Source organism: Harpia harpyja, chromosome 20, assembly GCF_026419915.1.
Source record: "Harpia harpyja isolate bHarHar1 chromosome 20, bHarHar1 primary haplotype, whole genome shotgun sequence".
In the NCBI taxonomy this organism is placed as follows: domain Eukaryota; kingdom Metazoa; phylum Chordata; class Aves; order Accipitriformes; family Accipitridae; genus Harpia; species Harpia harpyja.
In genome coordinates, this window is record NC_068959.1 from 17,274,319 (window position 1) to 17,289,066 (window position 14,748).

General features: G+C 40.7%; 2 protein-coding genes across 2 annotated transcripts in view; both read right to left on the reverse strand.

Moving 5' to 3' along the window:
* Positions 1-14,748, reverse strand: part of PANK3 (pantothenate kinase 3) — a 288,950-nt gene that overhangs the window by 186,791 nt on the left and 87,411 nt on the right. The window lies entirely within an intron of this gene.
* The window catches only part of LOC128154936 (rho GTPase-activating protein 7-like), a 50,964-nt gene that overhangs the window by 2,135 nt on the left and 34,081 nt on the right, over positions 1-14,748 (reverse strand). Inside the window, exons 2-9 of the mRNA XM_052816247.1 lie at positions 10,974-11,045; positions 9,379-9,460; positions 7,855-7,918; positions 5,303-6,660; positions 4,670-4,840; positions 3,943-4,102; positions 2,306-2,504; positions 353-572 (exon numbers count right to left, since the gene is read on the reverse strand). Of these exons, the coding sequence (XP_052672207.1) occupies positions 353-572; positions 2,306-2,504; positions 3,943-4,102; positions 4,670-4,840; positions 5,303-6,660; positions 7,855-7,918; positions 9,379-9,460; positions 10,974-11,045 (2,326 nt within the window). The remainder of the gene's footprint in view (positions 1-352; positions 573-2,305; positions 2,505-3,942; positions 4,103-4,669; positions 4,841-5,302; positions 6,661-7,854; positions 7,919-9,378; positions 9,461-10,973; positions 11,046-14,748) is intronic.

A 14,748-nucleotide genomic window follows, 5' to 3' on the forward strand; every position in this document is an offset into this window, starting at 1 on the left:
TCAATGCAAACTGTGGGCCACATGCCGGGTTCCTGGGCAGCTGGACCTGTGGACAACCGCAAAGAATACAGCAGTCGTGAGGGAGGCAGGCTAGCTCGCATGCAGACTAGTCAGGAGCGTGACAATAGGGCCTTACCGTTGTTCTCTACACTGGACAATGAGCTGCTGGATTGTTGCATGCACTGTGGTCAGCTCCTGCTGGACCTGAACAACAGTATTTGAGACAAACCCCAAGACACATACACTATTTCCCCCTTAAAAGCAGACACTGATCCTAGGCCAGCTACAGAAGACATTGTTCCAGCAAAGAACAGTACAGACAGCAGCAATGCCAGCATTAAGATGCTAATACCTCATGGAGGAGGAGGAACTATCCCTTCTTAAGGTGTTGAGGTGAAACAAAGAAGGTGCAAGACAGACAGCAATGTTGGTTGGGGTCATCTGGTTTTCCTCAACAAAAGCAACCACATCTCGTAGAAAGAACAGGAGGATTTTCAGAGCTTCTCGGTTTTCCTTTGGGAGAAGGAGAATAGCAGCCTGGACAGCCTGAAACTGCTGATCCTTTGGCACATCTGAAAACAGAAAAAAATTACGAGAATCACATATGACTTGCAGAGGAAGCATCCATCAACAGAATCCCAAGCAGGACATTGAAACTTTAGGTTCATCCATTTTCCTGTGACTCTAGCTCACAACAGACAACACAAATGCCATTATCACAGTCACATCACTCAAGTAGTTTTCTCCTGTTGCCTGTCAAGATGCACATTCACACTCAGTGATGCTGGTGCTTGACTTGCAATTTACCTGGAACACCATGCTAATGAACTTATCCTGAACCGGCTCTGGTTACAGTCCAAATAAGGGCTTGTCTCCCCATAAAATATTACTCTGGAATGATACTTTGGAGCAGATAGCTACTTCACTGTCTTTTCCTTTCAGCTTCAGGCATGAAGACAACAGATGCTGTCAGATGATAACTCAATTCAGAGAACAATGTTTTGCCAACAGATTTTAATTCACACTAAAACCCAGTGAGCCTGTGTGCCCAAACAGCTCCTGCAGGAGAGTAGGTATGGTTCATCCTGCCATGCATTCTGCTATCATGAGTATTATTTCTCCAATTTACACCACTACAAAGGGTAGAAGATCACTTCTCTTTCCCTTCAAGTAGAAGCACATACGTAGAACACACAAAACATGCTTCTTGGTGAAAGCAGCACATTTCTTTTACCTCCAAAAGACAGTAATTTAATCTGGGCACTTGCTCAAGTCACATGTGCCAGAAGATCAGTGAGTAGAATTCAGTCATTTGCTGTTTCTGTCCCATAACAAGAGACAGGAGATGGACAGTGGCCAGGTTATAACAAATGGAAGAAAACGGTTCCACATCCATTGGACATAGGAATTGTGGACCTCCTTACAAAAAGGATTTGTGGATGCAAAAAGAAAACTTGCTTCAAACAAATAAACAAACCATTTTCAGAAATATTTCTAAAAGCCTGACAGGTTAAAAAAAACCCAACCAAACTTTCACAAACCTACACCATACACAGGACAGCAGCTGCTCATTTACTCGTGTTGATAAAAGTCACATAAAACACGCTGAAAACCAGTCCACTCAGAAATCTCATACTTTGACTTTCAAAACTTTTTCTCAAAAGGAAGAAACTTGCCTGTAGCAACGTCATCATAAGCCCCTACAGCAAGCTCCTTCCCCAACCCAACTGCTTTTTGAAAGCTAATTCCTTGACGACAAAGTACTGGAGATGGAAGATGTTTAAAACTATATTCAATGCTAGATGTCAGCTTCACATTTCCTTCTTTTTCAGGTTGAGTCTCAAGGATAGTAACAGTGAGAGCACAGGCAGAAAGTTGCTGGCAAGTTTTACAGCAACTGTGCTTGGGCACCTTAATAAAGAAATGTCATCAATATAACATGACTTTTTGCACAAGGAGCTACTTCATACCATGAACAAGGGAACTAGATTCTTTCTTAATTTTGCATAAGGAAATGACCATTTAAAAACACATTTTAGGAGGGCTGCTATAACATAGGTTATTACACTCATCCTTCAAAGAACAGAAAAGACACAATGTTAGAAAATAGCTGGCCCATAGGATGCAGATGGCGAAGTCCTTAAGTCCAGAGCCACAATGAACTCCTCTCTTCACAAACATCCTGCCTGTCTTGTCTCCTCTGACTACAAGGGGACATGGCGCTAGTTCTAGCCTGGCCACTGCCTTGTACAGTTGAACATTAAGATATTCAAGGAACTGGAAAACTATAGCTTTTGCTACCTACATTGGTAGATGTGGAGGAAGGATTCACAGAGCCTGCTAGTAAATATAGGCTCGGGAAGGTCTCGGAAATACTGCTTCACCATATCTGCCACATCAAATGCTGACTGCCCTTCGTAACATACGTTGTTTGGGTTGGTTTCATTCATTTCTCTTAAAGACAGAATCCTGGATTTAACACCAGATTTTCGGAACAGGCCAACCTGCGGGTATAAGAAAATATTAAAGAAAGACAAAAAAAGGAGCCATCAGGAATCAAACCTCTGACAAATAATTGATCCTTCACTTTCCTTTTGTTGGCTAAGACCCTGTGGTAGTGGGATCTAACACCAAAATATTTTGGTATCATTAGAAGCAGGACAGATATTCCCCCCAGGCAAACCATGAGTGATGCCAACAGAACCAGCTGTGAAAGACATACCAATTTTCATGTTTGTTTGCTTGCTTTTTAGTTGATGCAAAATTACGCTTTTCGACTTTTAAAATCATTACTATTGACATCTGGAAGTTTGTGTGAGCAGGCTATGTTCACACATTAGAACTGCAAGTTGCTAATACACCAACATGTGTTCATCCAAAAGCAGATGTACATCAATGCCCATATTGGAGCAAAGAAACTCAGACTGTGAGATCCACACGGTTCAGGTTTAACATCTGTCATGTCTGACACATCTAATACATCTGCAGGTTGGCAAAGGGCAACTGCCATTCTGAGGGAAATTATGATTTTATTTTTAATGTGAATGTCAATCAAGCTTCAGACAAAACCTAGATTTAGAAGTTTCCCATGAACTCAACCTCAACAAAGCTTCTGCTGAAAGTTTCACTGTGTGCCACTGAGAGAGTATTTACATTCATCGGTTTATTTGTATTAACTGAATAGATACCACAACCTCAAAATGAAACACACTGCCTTCAGAAGAAACTGACTGCTCACACTCAAGTATGTGCCACCAAACTGCATTGTAACTTCACAGGGCACACACATTTTTGTACTGCAGCATGACATTACACACCTATACAAATGCAAAGCACAGAAAAAAAAAAAGTCCTTTCTTTAACATGTCTTATGTCACAGGGTCTCCTATTTCTGCAACTATCCTACAGAAATAGCATATGCAACACACACTTTCACTGACATGCACACATCTCCACTTAGTGGATAAATACAGATTTGAGCTCCAGAAAAAGATGTTACAGGAACTGCTCTAATATGTTTTACCTCTGCTTAGTGGTACATTTCAGCTGAAACAAGATTAATTATCACATTAGCTCTGACACTTAGCAGCAACCACAGAACAGAGGGAATAACGACATTGTGTGGTAGATTTACTTCCTAAGAGAGCAGAGACATGCTACCTCACCAGGAGAAGACAGCTTGACTGCCTGCACCAAGAGAACTGACTGCAGATGCTTTCAGTGAAGCAAAGCACAAAAATACAACACAGGACGAAAGATATTCCCGGAAGGAAACAGCATTGGCATTTCCTTGCAGGCCACCTGCTCAGACCTACACCCTTCTGCCTATTCAGAGCCTTAGGAGGCAAGAAAGTCCCTCACAAAAGCTGGAAGCAGAGACTGGTTCCCTGGAGCAGATCTGTTTATGGAACAGAGCTGCTCTGGGCTGCCTCAAGTTCATACCTGGTCAAGAAAGTGGCTTCTTAAATAGTCCAGTGCTTGCAGTATGCCGTTAGGCAGTGGGTGGCTTGTTCGCTGAACATTCAGAAGTAAAGGAACCCCAAACACATTTTTGTCCTTGTAGTCAGAGGCTTTTATTTTTTTAATGAACTTTGGTATAGTCCTGAAAACAAAAACCAGTGCATGCAACTTATTAGCTCTCCAGCACAGTTCCACCTGCTACTTTAGTTACAGGCATGGGAAAGGATTTAGTTATACTTGCCACAACCCCAAATTCTGCCGCATACCTGTACACATAGCATCATAAGATAGAGAGAAAATCATTAAGGTGCTAAACTGATACTTCTAAGTCCTCTGAGTGACTGACTTTTTGTTTTAGTTCAAACAGGGACTTGATGCTGAAGAGATGGATTCTCAGCCCAGCCAGCTCTCCCCTCAGGTCCTGCAATCTCTGTGAAGGACCTCTGACAAAGCCCTGCAAATGGGCAAATTCAGAGAGAAACTATAACATGCTTTAAAATCAGTAACATGACCACCAGTGAGGAGCAAATGTGCAGTCCATAGCAGAGGAAATCCTGGAGCCATTGAAATAACTGTGAAACTGCCAGCGATTTAACAGGATGAAATTCCTCATCTTGGACATGTGTAATCTAGGCAGACAAGGAAATTCCCCTGCTTACATCAAATCCTCTCTCTCCAACACAGGTTGCTTTAATATTAGACAACTTACCAGTTCCAGCCCTGCTTACTGGAAGGGGAGTATCTGTCCATTAAAGCAGTGAGTTTCAACAAAGCCAGCTTTTGTGTCCGGGCTAGCTGAGCAGCTGACTGGCTATCAGTCTGGATGGAAAGGCTTTCCAAGTTCACACTCTCTTCCACAGACCAGTGTTGCTTCCCATGCCTACGGGATAAATATTGTTTAAGCTTAGGACTATTTCCATTGTCCCTGTTAGTCTTCTGTCTGCATCTGTGAAGCACCTAAGACTCTAAATGACCTGCAGCTCCTGAACACCATATGGTTAGTTGCATTTAAACAAGGTACTTCTCATCCAGAAGGTACTCTGGCAATACAAAATAATTCAGTAAGAAATACAGCAAGCTAGCCATAAAGTCTGATTCCAAATGTCTAAGTGCTCATGCAGATCATGAGTGCCCTACTTTCAACAGAGGTCAGAGCAGATGTAGATACCAGAATGCCTACAGACCAGCAATACCTGGCACCAGCACTGCAGACCCTGCTACCCAGAACGGACTTACTTAAGGATACTTTGTTCTGGAAAAGCAATTATATTTTGAGTGGAGAGAATCAATGGGGAAAGGTTCCCAAGGGGCAGTCAATTAGGGAAACCCAAGGACGGCTGACCTGTTGATCTTCTTAGAGTCTGTCACATATGCCAGGTCTGCAGAACTGATCTCCTTGCCCAGTTCACAGCTGCTCTCTCCCTCAGTGGTTGGGAGGTCTGCTCTCTTATCTTCTGAGCCCTCTGTTTCAAGACAGATTTCTTTAGGTGGGGATGGATACAAAGAGGTCAAGTCACTGGCAAAGTCCAAATCTCCATCATCAGAGAACTTCTTTGTCCACTGATCAACCAACTTTTGGAGACCGTTGACATCTTCTATGACATTGTTCAGTTCTGAAAAAACATCATCATCACCAACTTGTGCTGTGTCCAAATTATCAAGTTCAATACTGGGCATGTTGTCATATACACTTAGCCTGTTATCTGTGCATGAAAGGGGATTCCTGGGGGCTTTGGAGTCCTTGGAACTGCTTCTGCTCCGGCTCCTCCTGCACCCATGAAAACTCCCAGTTCTCCAGTTGATGGAAGAGTTGTCTACTGGAGACAGGGAGCTGTTTGTAAGTGCTTTGGGGAAAGTGCCAGGTTTATGGCCTTGTGGTATTTGAAACATCTGGTTCATTCGTAACGTCATGTCATTTTTTAGGTTTTGCTGAGATAGATCATCCCACAGCAAGAGCTTGCTAGAATCCAAGTCCTCTGCATACATCCCCCTTCCTTCACAGTGGCTTTGTGGTTTTATAACAGGACTTGGAGTGCTCACTGTGCTGCTATTTTCAGACTGATTGCTGCTATTGCAACTCTGGGAAGAAAAGGAAGAATTGTTCTTTGTTTGGGTGCTAGAGAGGTCAGAAATATTTACACAGTTCAGCATCTTCATCTTTTCTTCATTAAGTCCTTCTAGAAGAACAGGTTCACTTATTATGGGTTTGGCCTTTGACTGAGCACTCCTTAAGTTGCAGCTCCTTAAGTGCAACTTCTCCATTTTCTTTAGAAGGCTCTTCCTCTTTTTATATGGTGACTTATCCAAAAGCTTCTCTTCACTGGTGGTATTTAAAAATTCACCGCAGGGAGGAGAACAACTAAATGTAGAGTCCAGTGAAGCCACCTTAATTGAGGAACATCTTGAGGAACTTGTGCTGGTTTCCACATCTTCAAAAGGTTTTGGGAAGCTAACAATGTCACTGTCACCACTGCTAGCACTGTGAATTGAGGACACTTCATGTTTCTCGCCATGATCCAGAAAGATAGCATCCTCGTTGATGATGCTCTTCAGTACTGGACTGCCTGGGACTGATGCACTAGCACCTTCCTCTCCTGGAAAACCTTCTAGGCTCTCAATACGAGACCATCTCTGACTGCACCTCTCATAAGCCCATTTGTTACTTATGGCACAAGGTTCATCATCTTCAGAGTCATCACTCTTAGAAGGAAAAAAAAAAAGTACAGTTCAAGGGCAAAGTTTGGCAAACTTTAAATTATGAAAAAATGTAACAAAAAAGGAGACTTAAATTTTCTGCCTTCCTCCAAAACCCCCAAGACCAACAAATGGAAATGTAACCATTCAGTTACTGACAGTCTGCCCTGAGCTCTGTTCTGTTTGTTGAAAAACAAGCTGACAAATTACTCCCAAGCATGCTGACAAATCTGGTAAGTTTACCATAGGAAAAGATGATAGATTTGATCTGAGGATGAAAAATTCTGGTTTGCGGCAAATCCAAAGGTTCTGAAAGATAATTGTATTGGTTTTACATGGCCTTTCCTAAAGCCAAACAAATCAAACACTCTTTCATGCTTCTGTGACCAAAATTCATCCATTTTCAGGTAAAGAAGTATTTGGCTGTGGGACTGGCAGCATCAATATCTGGTGTACCTTCCTGGAGACCTCAGCCTCACCACCCATTTGCCCCAGGTGCTCCATTTGCTGTACTGTCCCCATGCCAAGTGAGTGCCTGGCCAGCAAACTGTTAGAGAGACGGAAATGACCTTTCCAAAAAAGTAGACATTTTTCCAAAAGATGACATTATTTTTTGGCTAGTTCTGCAGTTAATCCATGGTACCTAAGAGGCTTTACAACCCTGATGTTAACTAGGCAAGATGTGGCTATAACTCTGTGTCAGCTACTGTACTTTTTTGCAGGAGAGGACAAAGCTATCACAGCTAAAACCTATCCAGCTTCTATTGGCTGGACATTTGACATTAGCTGACACTATTTGGATTGTCCATTTTAATTTCTTATCCTTCGTTTAGTCAATAAGAGTGAAATTTCACTTTCAGGCCTTAAATAAGATGTGAAACTACTTAGGAAAGACACGCTGAGGTGGGGCCTTGGTGCAACAATTGGGCACTAATGTGTGTCAAATTATTTTTAAAAAACGTTTCAAAACCCATCCCTAACCTACCGTACAAAGTTACAAAATGGACATTACGTAATTTCAATCTCCATCACTATGTTTTTCAGCAGAAAATGCAAATGGAAGAGCTTTACAGGATGGAAGAGAATAGAAAGAAAAGTTCAGAAATTGCTAATCCCTCATATACCTTTTAAAAATAGGGTTTTGATATAATAGCTAAGCACATTTTTAATGAGAAAATTAACTATATTTTACAAACATACCCGTTTCCTCTGACGGCTTATTTCCACTTTCATTGATGCACACTTGTTCAATGTGTTCAACCGTCTAGGGTATAACAAAAAAGACAGAAGTTTTAAATTTAAATTATTTTATTTCTTGCTAACAAACACGCACCAAATTAGTTGTGAACTTCCACCATGGAGTCTTCATTATTGGTATCAAAGACTGACATTCTGTTAGAGGTTCTCCATACATTTTGCCAAAACCAGCGCCAACTAACAACAACCCCATGATGTTCACAGTTCCAGTTCTGCCATCTTAAAATTAAAGAGGACCATAATTAATCAGTTGATTTAAAATCATATGATGAGCTTTAACGATTGTGAAAAACTGTACATTGATGTAAGATTTTGAAAATGAAAGAAACCCTAAGTGGCCTTCTTAAAAGAATAAAAAAAATATATAAAAGACATTACCCTGTGTCCTTAGAAGGACTTTATTATCTGTCATTTTAATTAAAACTTGCGGAATCAATAATAAGGCTCAAAACTCGTCAGTCACTTTTAACTGTCAAACAAATATGTGGCATCAACAGGGAGGCACACTGACAGCCTTCAAGGAACACTCAGGATAGAAGTCATATCAAGAAACAAAATATATCCAAAGTTCTCTAATACCTGCTGTGCATTAGAGATGTATATGCAAACAACTCCTGTTGGTGCTCCTGTTACAAGCAGAATTTGAATTCAGGTGACCTAACAATACAGAAAAGGACCAAACCACTTTGCCAGAAGAGGAACTTTCCAGTCCCTTGAGAGTTAGACGTTCTTATTGCGTCCCTCGGATCGGACGAGCAGTGTGGCATGGATAGTCCGGAGTTCACTTCAGCTGCTAAACATTCTCATAATGAGAAGGCTTCAATAGCTGCAGTAAGTAGTAAAGTAGAATGCCTCTACGCTATCCTTGCACTCTTACATGGGGAAAAGTCCAAAAAGCAATGAGTTTGACTTTGCACCTACGATGCAATTTCACTTGTGTGCTGTGAACAGCTGTGGCAAAACTATAATTTCAAATCAATACCTTTGCTTCTCACTCAAAAAAATATTCAGGAGAACAAAACAGAAAACGTATCTGTTGTGCAGATTGGTTTTGCTGTTTATCTCCTGGAACAGCTCTGGGGAAGATCACTAGTCGGAGGAAATCCCTGCACTCTGTAATATGCAATTCTAAAGAGCAAACTGTCATGCTACCATATGCTTGCAGGGAACTGATTATTCTTTCTCAGCCTGCAGACATTTCACATTACAGAAAAGACAGATTTGATGCCTAGTGTAACGTCACTGAGACCTTGGCTGAAGAAGACATGCAGACACATGCTTGCTTTACTTTTTAAATTCTTAAAACAACCAACTTCAGTGGTACTAAAGTATGCGCTTAAGTGATTTCCTTAAGTCACAGCATCGGTGACTTTGTTAGTCTCTGACAAAAACTAAGGCATGAAAAGATGAATGACAAATAACTATGGAGCCTGGAGGTATTAAAGATGATACATAATAAATGTTTACCTGAATAGTGATTCAATCGCATCTCCATCTAAAAATTCATGATCTTTCCTTACAGTTTTTACATCAATAGGAAACTGCATATCTGTAAAGAAAGAAGCTGAATCTGAAATCTGAGTTATAATTGCAAAGACTTTGAATTTTGCAACATATTTATCATAGGTGAAATAAATCTAAATCTATTTCTACAACTACATCATCACACAAATGTCCTTCAAGTAAGTGAGGATCAGTTCCTTAGATCAAGTGGCAGAATAAATGTAGGTATCTGCTTGCTGTTATTAGTTACAGGTAGACAAGCATTTGCCGCATTTCGGGAGCTTGCAGTGGCTAAGTACTATAGCCAAGAAATGCAAAATTAAAGTTTTGCTTTGGTTAGGTTCTCTGCACCTTCTGCCTTCAAGTACAGTATAAAACTAGGAGTATTTTACATGAGCTTTTGCTGAAGGTAAGGTACTATGCAGCACGCGACATATGGTCTTTGAGGTGTAGTGAGCGTGACACATCATGCGGTGCTTGAAGCCAATCGACACACCAGCTGGAGTTCAATGTTTCAGCTTTAGAGATTTAGCCTTGCAGGTGAGGAAACCAGTGAGACCTATCAGTATTTTCTTGGCTTACTTTTTAAGCTTAATTTACCTAGTCAAGACACTGCATAAACGGCAAGGTAATTTTTCCAGAAGCATGATAATGTACATTTCCAACAAACTGTAAGATTGACAGCTTATATAATAAAATCTACTGTAGTCAAACAGGAAGCATTTCCAGGAGACATCATGTTTCATAGTATACAGCTTTCAAATTTGGTTCTATTGCTTGACTTCCAATTTTTAATTTTGCAATGAACAGGGGAGGTGGGAATGAGAGCAGGCAGAAGTTACCGTTAGTTCTTTTAACTGTAGTTCTTTGATAAAATCTCTCTTAAAAATAGATTAGCTTTTGTTGCATTCAATGTTTGTAACAATAAACATATTTTAAAGAAGAACAGTTTTAAGGTATAAGCACAAGTGTTGTCTGAAAATTATACAAGTTCTCAACAAATACGTATCTCACCCCCAGGTAATAAGCACTCTTTGTAGCTTTAACAACATGAAAACATGCTGAAATTGCACTGTTTGACTAGCTGGCTGCTTCTGAGTGTATGTTTTAAAAACTTATGATTGCAAGATGATTTTTCCAACACTCTTTTTCAAAACACCAATAAAACAATCTTGCTCAAGAGCACAGGCTGGAGAGCCTTAGATGAGTTTTGGTTGCAACCAGTGAGTCGGAAAAAAACCCCAACACTCCAAGGAAAAGAGCCTGAGAAAATTATAAGCAACTAAAAATCGCAAAAGCAGAAATTTGACTGAGTTACAGTCTAACAATAACCAGGAAAGATTTGGTCCTTTACAGAATTCTACTGAGTCCATGCTAACCTAATTACGATGTCACTTCTGCAAGAACACGCTCCATGTTAGTATTTTTCTACAGGTTTGCATGAAGATATTACAGAATTTGGAAGTGCTTCCATCAAAAGTGTTGTGTTCTCAAATATTTACGTAAACAATTCTACTTGAATTCAGTGTCAGCTGCTTGACAAGTCTTTGGGATCATACCTTCAAATAGCTGAGCATACTGGGGAAAACCGGCAGCTCTCAGCCAGTCACAGGCTTCTCTGGCTTCGATTTCTGCAATGAGAACATAAAATTGTTCACTTACAGCACTCACAAGTGTTAGTGCTTTCACAATATAAGCAAGCTAATTTTATCTGGTGGATTCTCAGAGGATCTTGTATATGAATGTTTTGTTGATATATTACTAAAAAGAAAGAAATTCTTGTATCCAACGCACTTATGCGTACATAGCTCTGGAGTAGTCATTCCAACATAGGATAGACGGCAAACATACGAGAGTCTAGATATAAGCACATACTTGAGATGTCATACATCGGTGTACATCAACTACCCCTGAGATTTGGACAGTGAAGCATCTGTTATATGTCGAAATAAGTCACCAGAAAAGGGTACATGATACACATGTCTATGCCCTTGCACAGCAAAGCCCATTCATGCATTCCAGTTCTGAGAGATGGTGATAAGACACAAACAAATCCTATAAATAAACTTAAAATGCTATCACGACATTAGTAACACTGGACACAGCCTAAGCATTCCCAGAACAAGAGTTCTCAGGAGTACCTGTTGCTAGGGTCTATCAATATTTATTTCCTTGCCAACTACCCACGCAACTTGGCAGTCACTTCAGCACAGCAGATGTCAAGAATTAACTGCTCATTTTGTGACAATTCATAAAGCCCTATGGCCAATACTGTAACATTCCCATAGGAGCAAGAGCAGAATATAACTTCACAGAATCACAGAACACTCACCAGATTCCTCAAAAACATAAACATGTTTAGCTTGAGTACATCCCAGCAGGCTCTAAACTCTGCAAATACTAGAAATTACTGGGTCTATTGAAGAGGAGAGGATTGCCATACTACACATTTTGTATGTCTGCATGTACTCAGCACACGTTAACACATACACCAACGAAAAGGCAAAGACTCCTTTGAAAGAAACGTTTTTAAACTACCTTAAAATGAAGCATGCTCAGTAGACAGAAATGTTTTTAAAGCACCTTAAAATGTAGCTAGGCTGGAGGAACAGACCTGTTTCTTAAAACTATTTTCTTTACACGTACACTCAAAGATTAGGATTCCAAGGCACTTCACATACATACCTATTCAAATTCACTGGTTGCTTTGCTCTAACTTCTCAGTTGTAAGTCATCAGTGCAACAGACTGAAGAAACTCATCAAAAATCTTACAGAACTTCCATGATTTTATTATTCTACTTCTAAACTTTAAATTATTTCCATTATCACTTGATTAATTTGGACAATGCCATCCATAACAAATGCTTTCCTGCACAAAACTCTGTGGCTTTTTCATCTGAGAATAAAGCGATACCACAGGATGATAAGGATACTTCTACATAAAACAGATGCATGACTCTTTTTTTTTTTTCAAACTGCAGAACAGAAACTAATTTCTTCCACAATAGCCTGTATACACTATGCCTACATTTATTACTATACTTAGTGCCACAATTTATCATAATCTTTATCATAACACAGCATTTACTGAATACCAAGACAGGGGACTGATAAAACACAAGCATTGTACTCACAGAGCAAAATAGCAATGAAAAAAATCTGTAGAAAAGAGCCAGGAGGATGACCAGTCTACACTAAAAGTCTTCACAAAGACAAACTGATTTTCACTTAGAAAAACCCAATAGACTCATTTAACCAGCTCAGCTGTGGAGAAACCATAGCTGTCCTCATTCTAGACCTCACTTCAAACTAGCCAACTTGAGCCTGTGCACAGCTTCCCTGAGCTCAGGCAGGAGAGTGACTGTGTAGGGGTTGAAGCTTCCCCAGTTCCCAACATATTAAAAATACAACTTTATTTTTAGAGCTAACCAAGCCATGAACAGTGATGCAAATAAGAACAGGCTAGAAAATATTTTGCAACTAGTGATGACATATTCAGTGTATATGACTGAAAATACAATGGCATAGAGGTGTTTCTTCCATAAGACAAGAACAGGAGCTGGGGGAATTTTCTTTGCTAATGTAAATCTTCAGGCCTTTTAACATACCTTTGCACGGTCCCGTGCTGCAATGCCACTGCTGTGCTAGGAGACAACACATGAAGCACTAATAAGTTCTTGGCCTGCATGTCTACAATTATTTGCCATTAGATTTGCTGCAATTATTTCACTGCTAAAATAACTACCGAAAGGGTCCTACTGATACCTCTCTATTTCAGGGATGTCTACACTGCCTCCTCTCAATCCTACTGGAAATTGAAATCATGCAGGGATAATGGATGATCAGGAATTTTTCTCTGATGAAAGGAAATTCCCAGACAAGCCTGTATTACTATGACCAATATGAGAGGAGGAAATAAAAAGGAAATAAGAAATAATAGCTGAAAAGGAAATAACTGCTCTCCATAGGGCTGCACTCAGTACTGACGTGCAAGACTGCTTGGCTTTTATGGCACGTGCAGCCTGAAGGACAAGTGAAAACTCGTTAGGTAGTAGGGGCAGAATACAGATGAAGCACCCCAGCAGTGCTCTCCGTCAGGGACCCCGGAGAGTTCTCAAGCTCTGGGAATAAAAGTCACAGAGACGTAAAAGAAGAGCAGTAATCATGAGTAGCATTAATGGCTTACACTAACATACCCACCTGGGGCAGCAACTGTTATAAACTTACAACAGATACTTATAAATCCTGCCCTAATGGAGGTGCTACAGTAACGATCACAGTCCTGGCAACTTGCATGATGCTTTAAGGCATGCATTTAAAAGCTGCCAAAGCTCAGTTTCCTATGTAAGATTCCTTCATAAAAAGCAGACACAATCTTCTTGAAGACTCTTTGGGGCTATTGAAAGGATCCTCACACTATTTTTTTGGCAAGACAAATAGTACAGATGAGCCATTTGTGCAGAAGACCCATTCCTAGCTTCTGATCCTAGCTTGGCTTCACAGCCTGTCTACTCCGCCTCACCATGCAATGATGACATGTACCATCCCAGCCAGCCTCCCTGACTGGTTAGAATTTGCTTTCCCATTTCTATAGTCATGGAGTCACTACAAAAGAATCTTCCAGGTTTACTGACCAACTTTTAAAATAGATGTACTAATAAACACAAGCTGATAGCGATTGCTTAGCTCTTCTTGATGGTAGAATAGCTGCTCAGATGCTTGTTGGGCAGAACTTAGCTCTTCCTGAATAGAAACTGGAACTGGTAGAGTCTTCAGAAAGCCTGCATGGAGCAGCATCCCCAAATACTATTGCAATTGCAACATATCTGCCTGTGAGCTAGATGTCATACAAGAGGATGACAATTTTTTAACAGATGTTTTGGGTGCTATCTGCACAACTGAAATAGCAGAGCAACCCAAACATGTCACCTCCTTCTCATGAACTGATTTCATAATTAAGCAGATGAAAAAAAAAATTCCTCCAAAGCTTAATATTCTACCTTAGATTAGAGGCTGCCAGCAAAATTTCCATGCCAAGCCAGCAGTCTCCCCATGGGCTATGGGTGACAGGCTACTACCAGATGTTTATGAGGAACAATACGCAAGGACATGACCTGTGACATCCTTTGGCTGTACTATGTCACACAGGTCCATTCTGTGCTGAAGATGATTCAGTCCAGTCCCACTGAAAACAGCATTCAAAATGATGGCTGCGCCTCAGCCTGCCTGTCCCAATGACCCCAGCAGCCCTCCACAGCTGCTGCCCCTTCTTCTCCACAGCGGAGCCATTCTGTGCTCCACGGCCTCCTTCCCTCCGGAGCCCCAGTACCTAC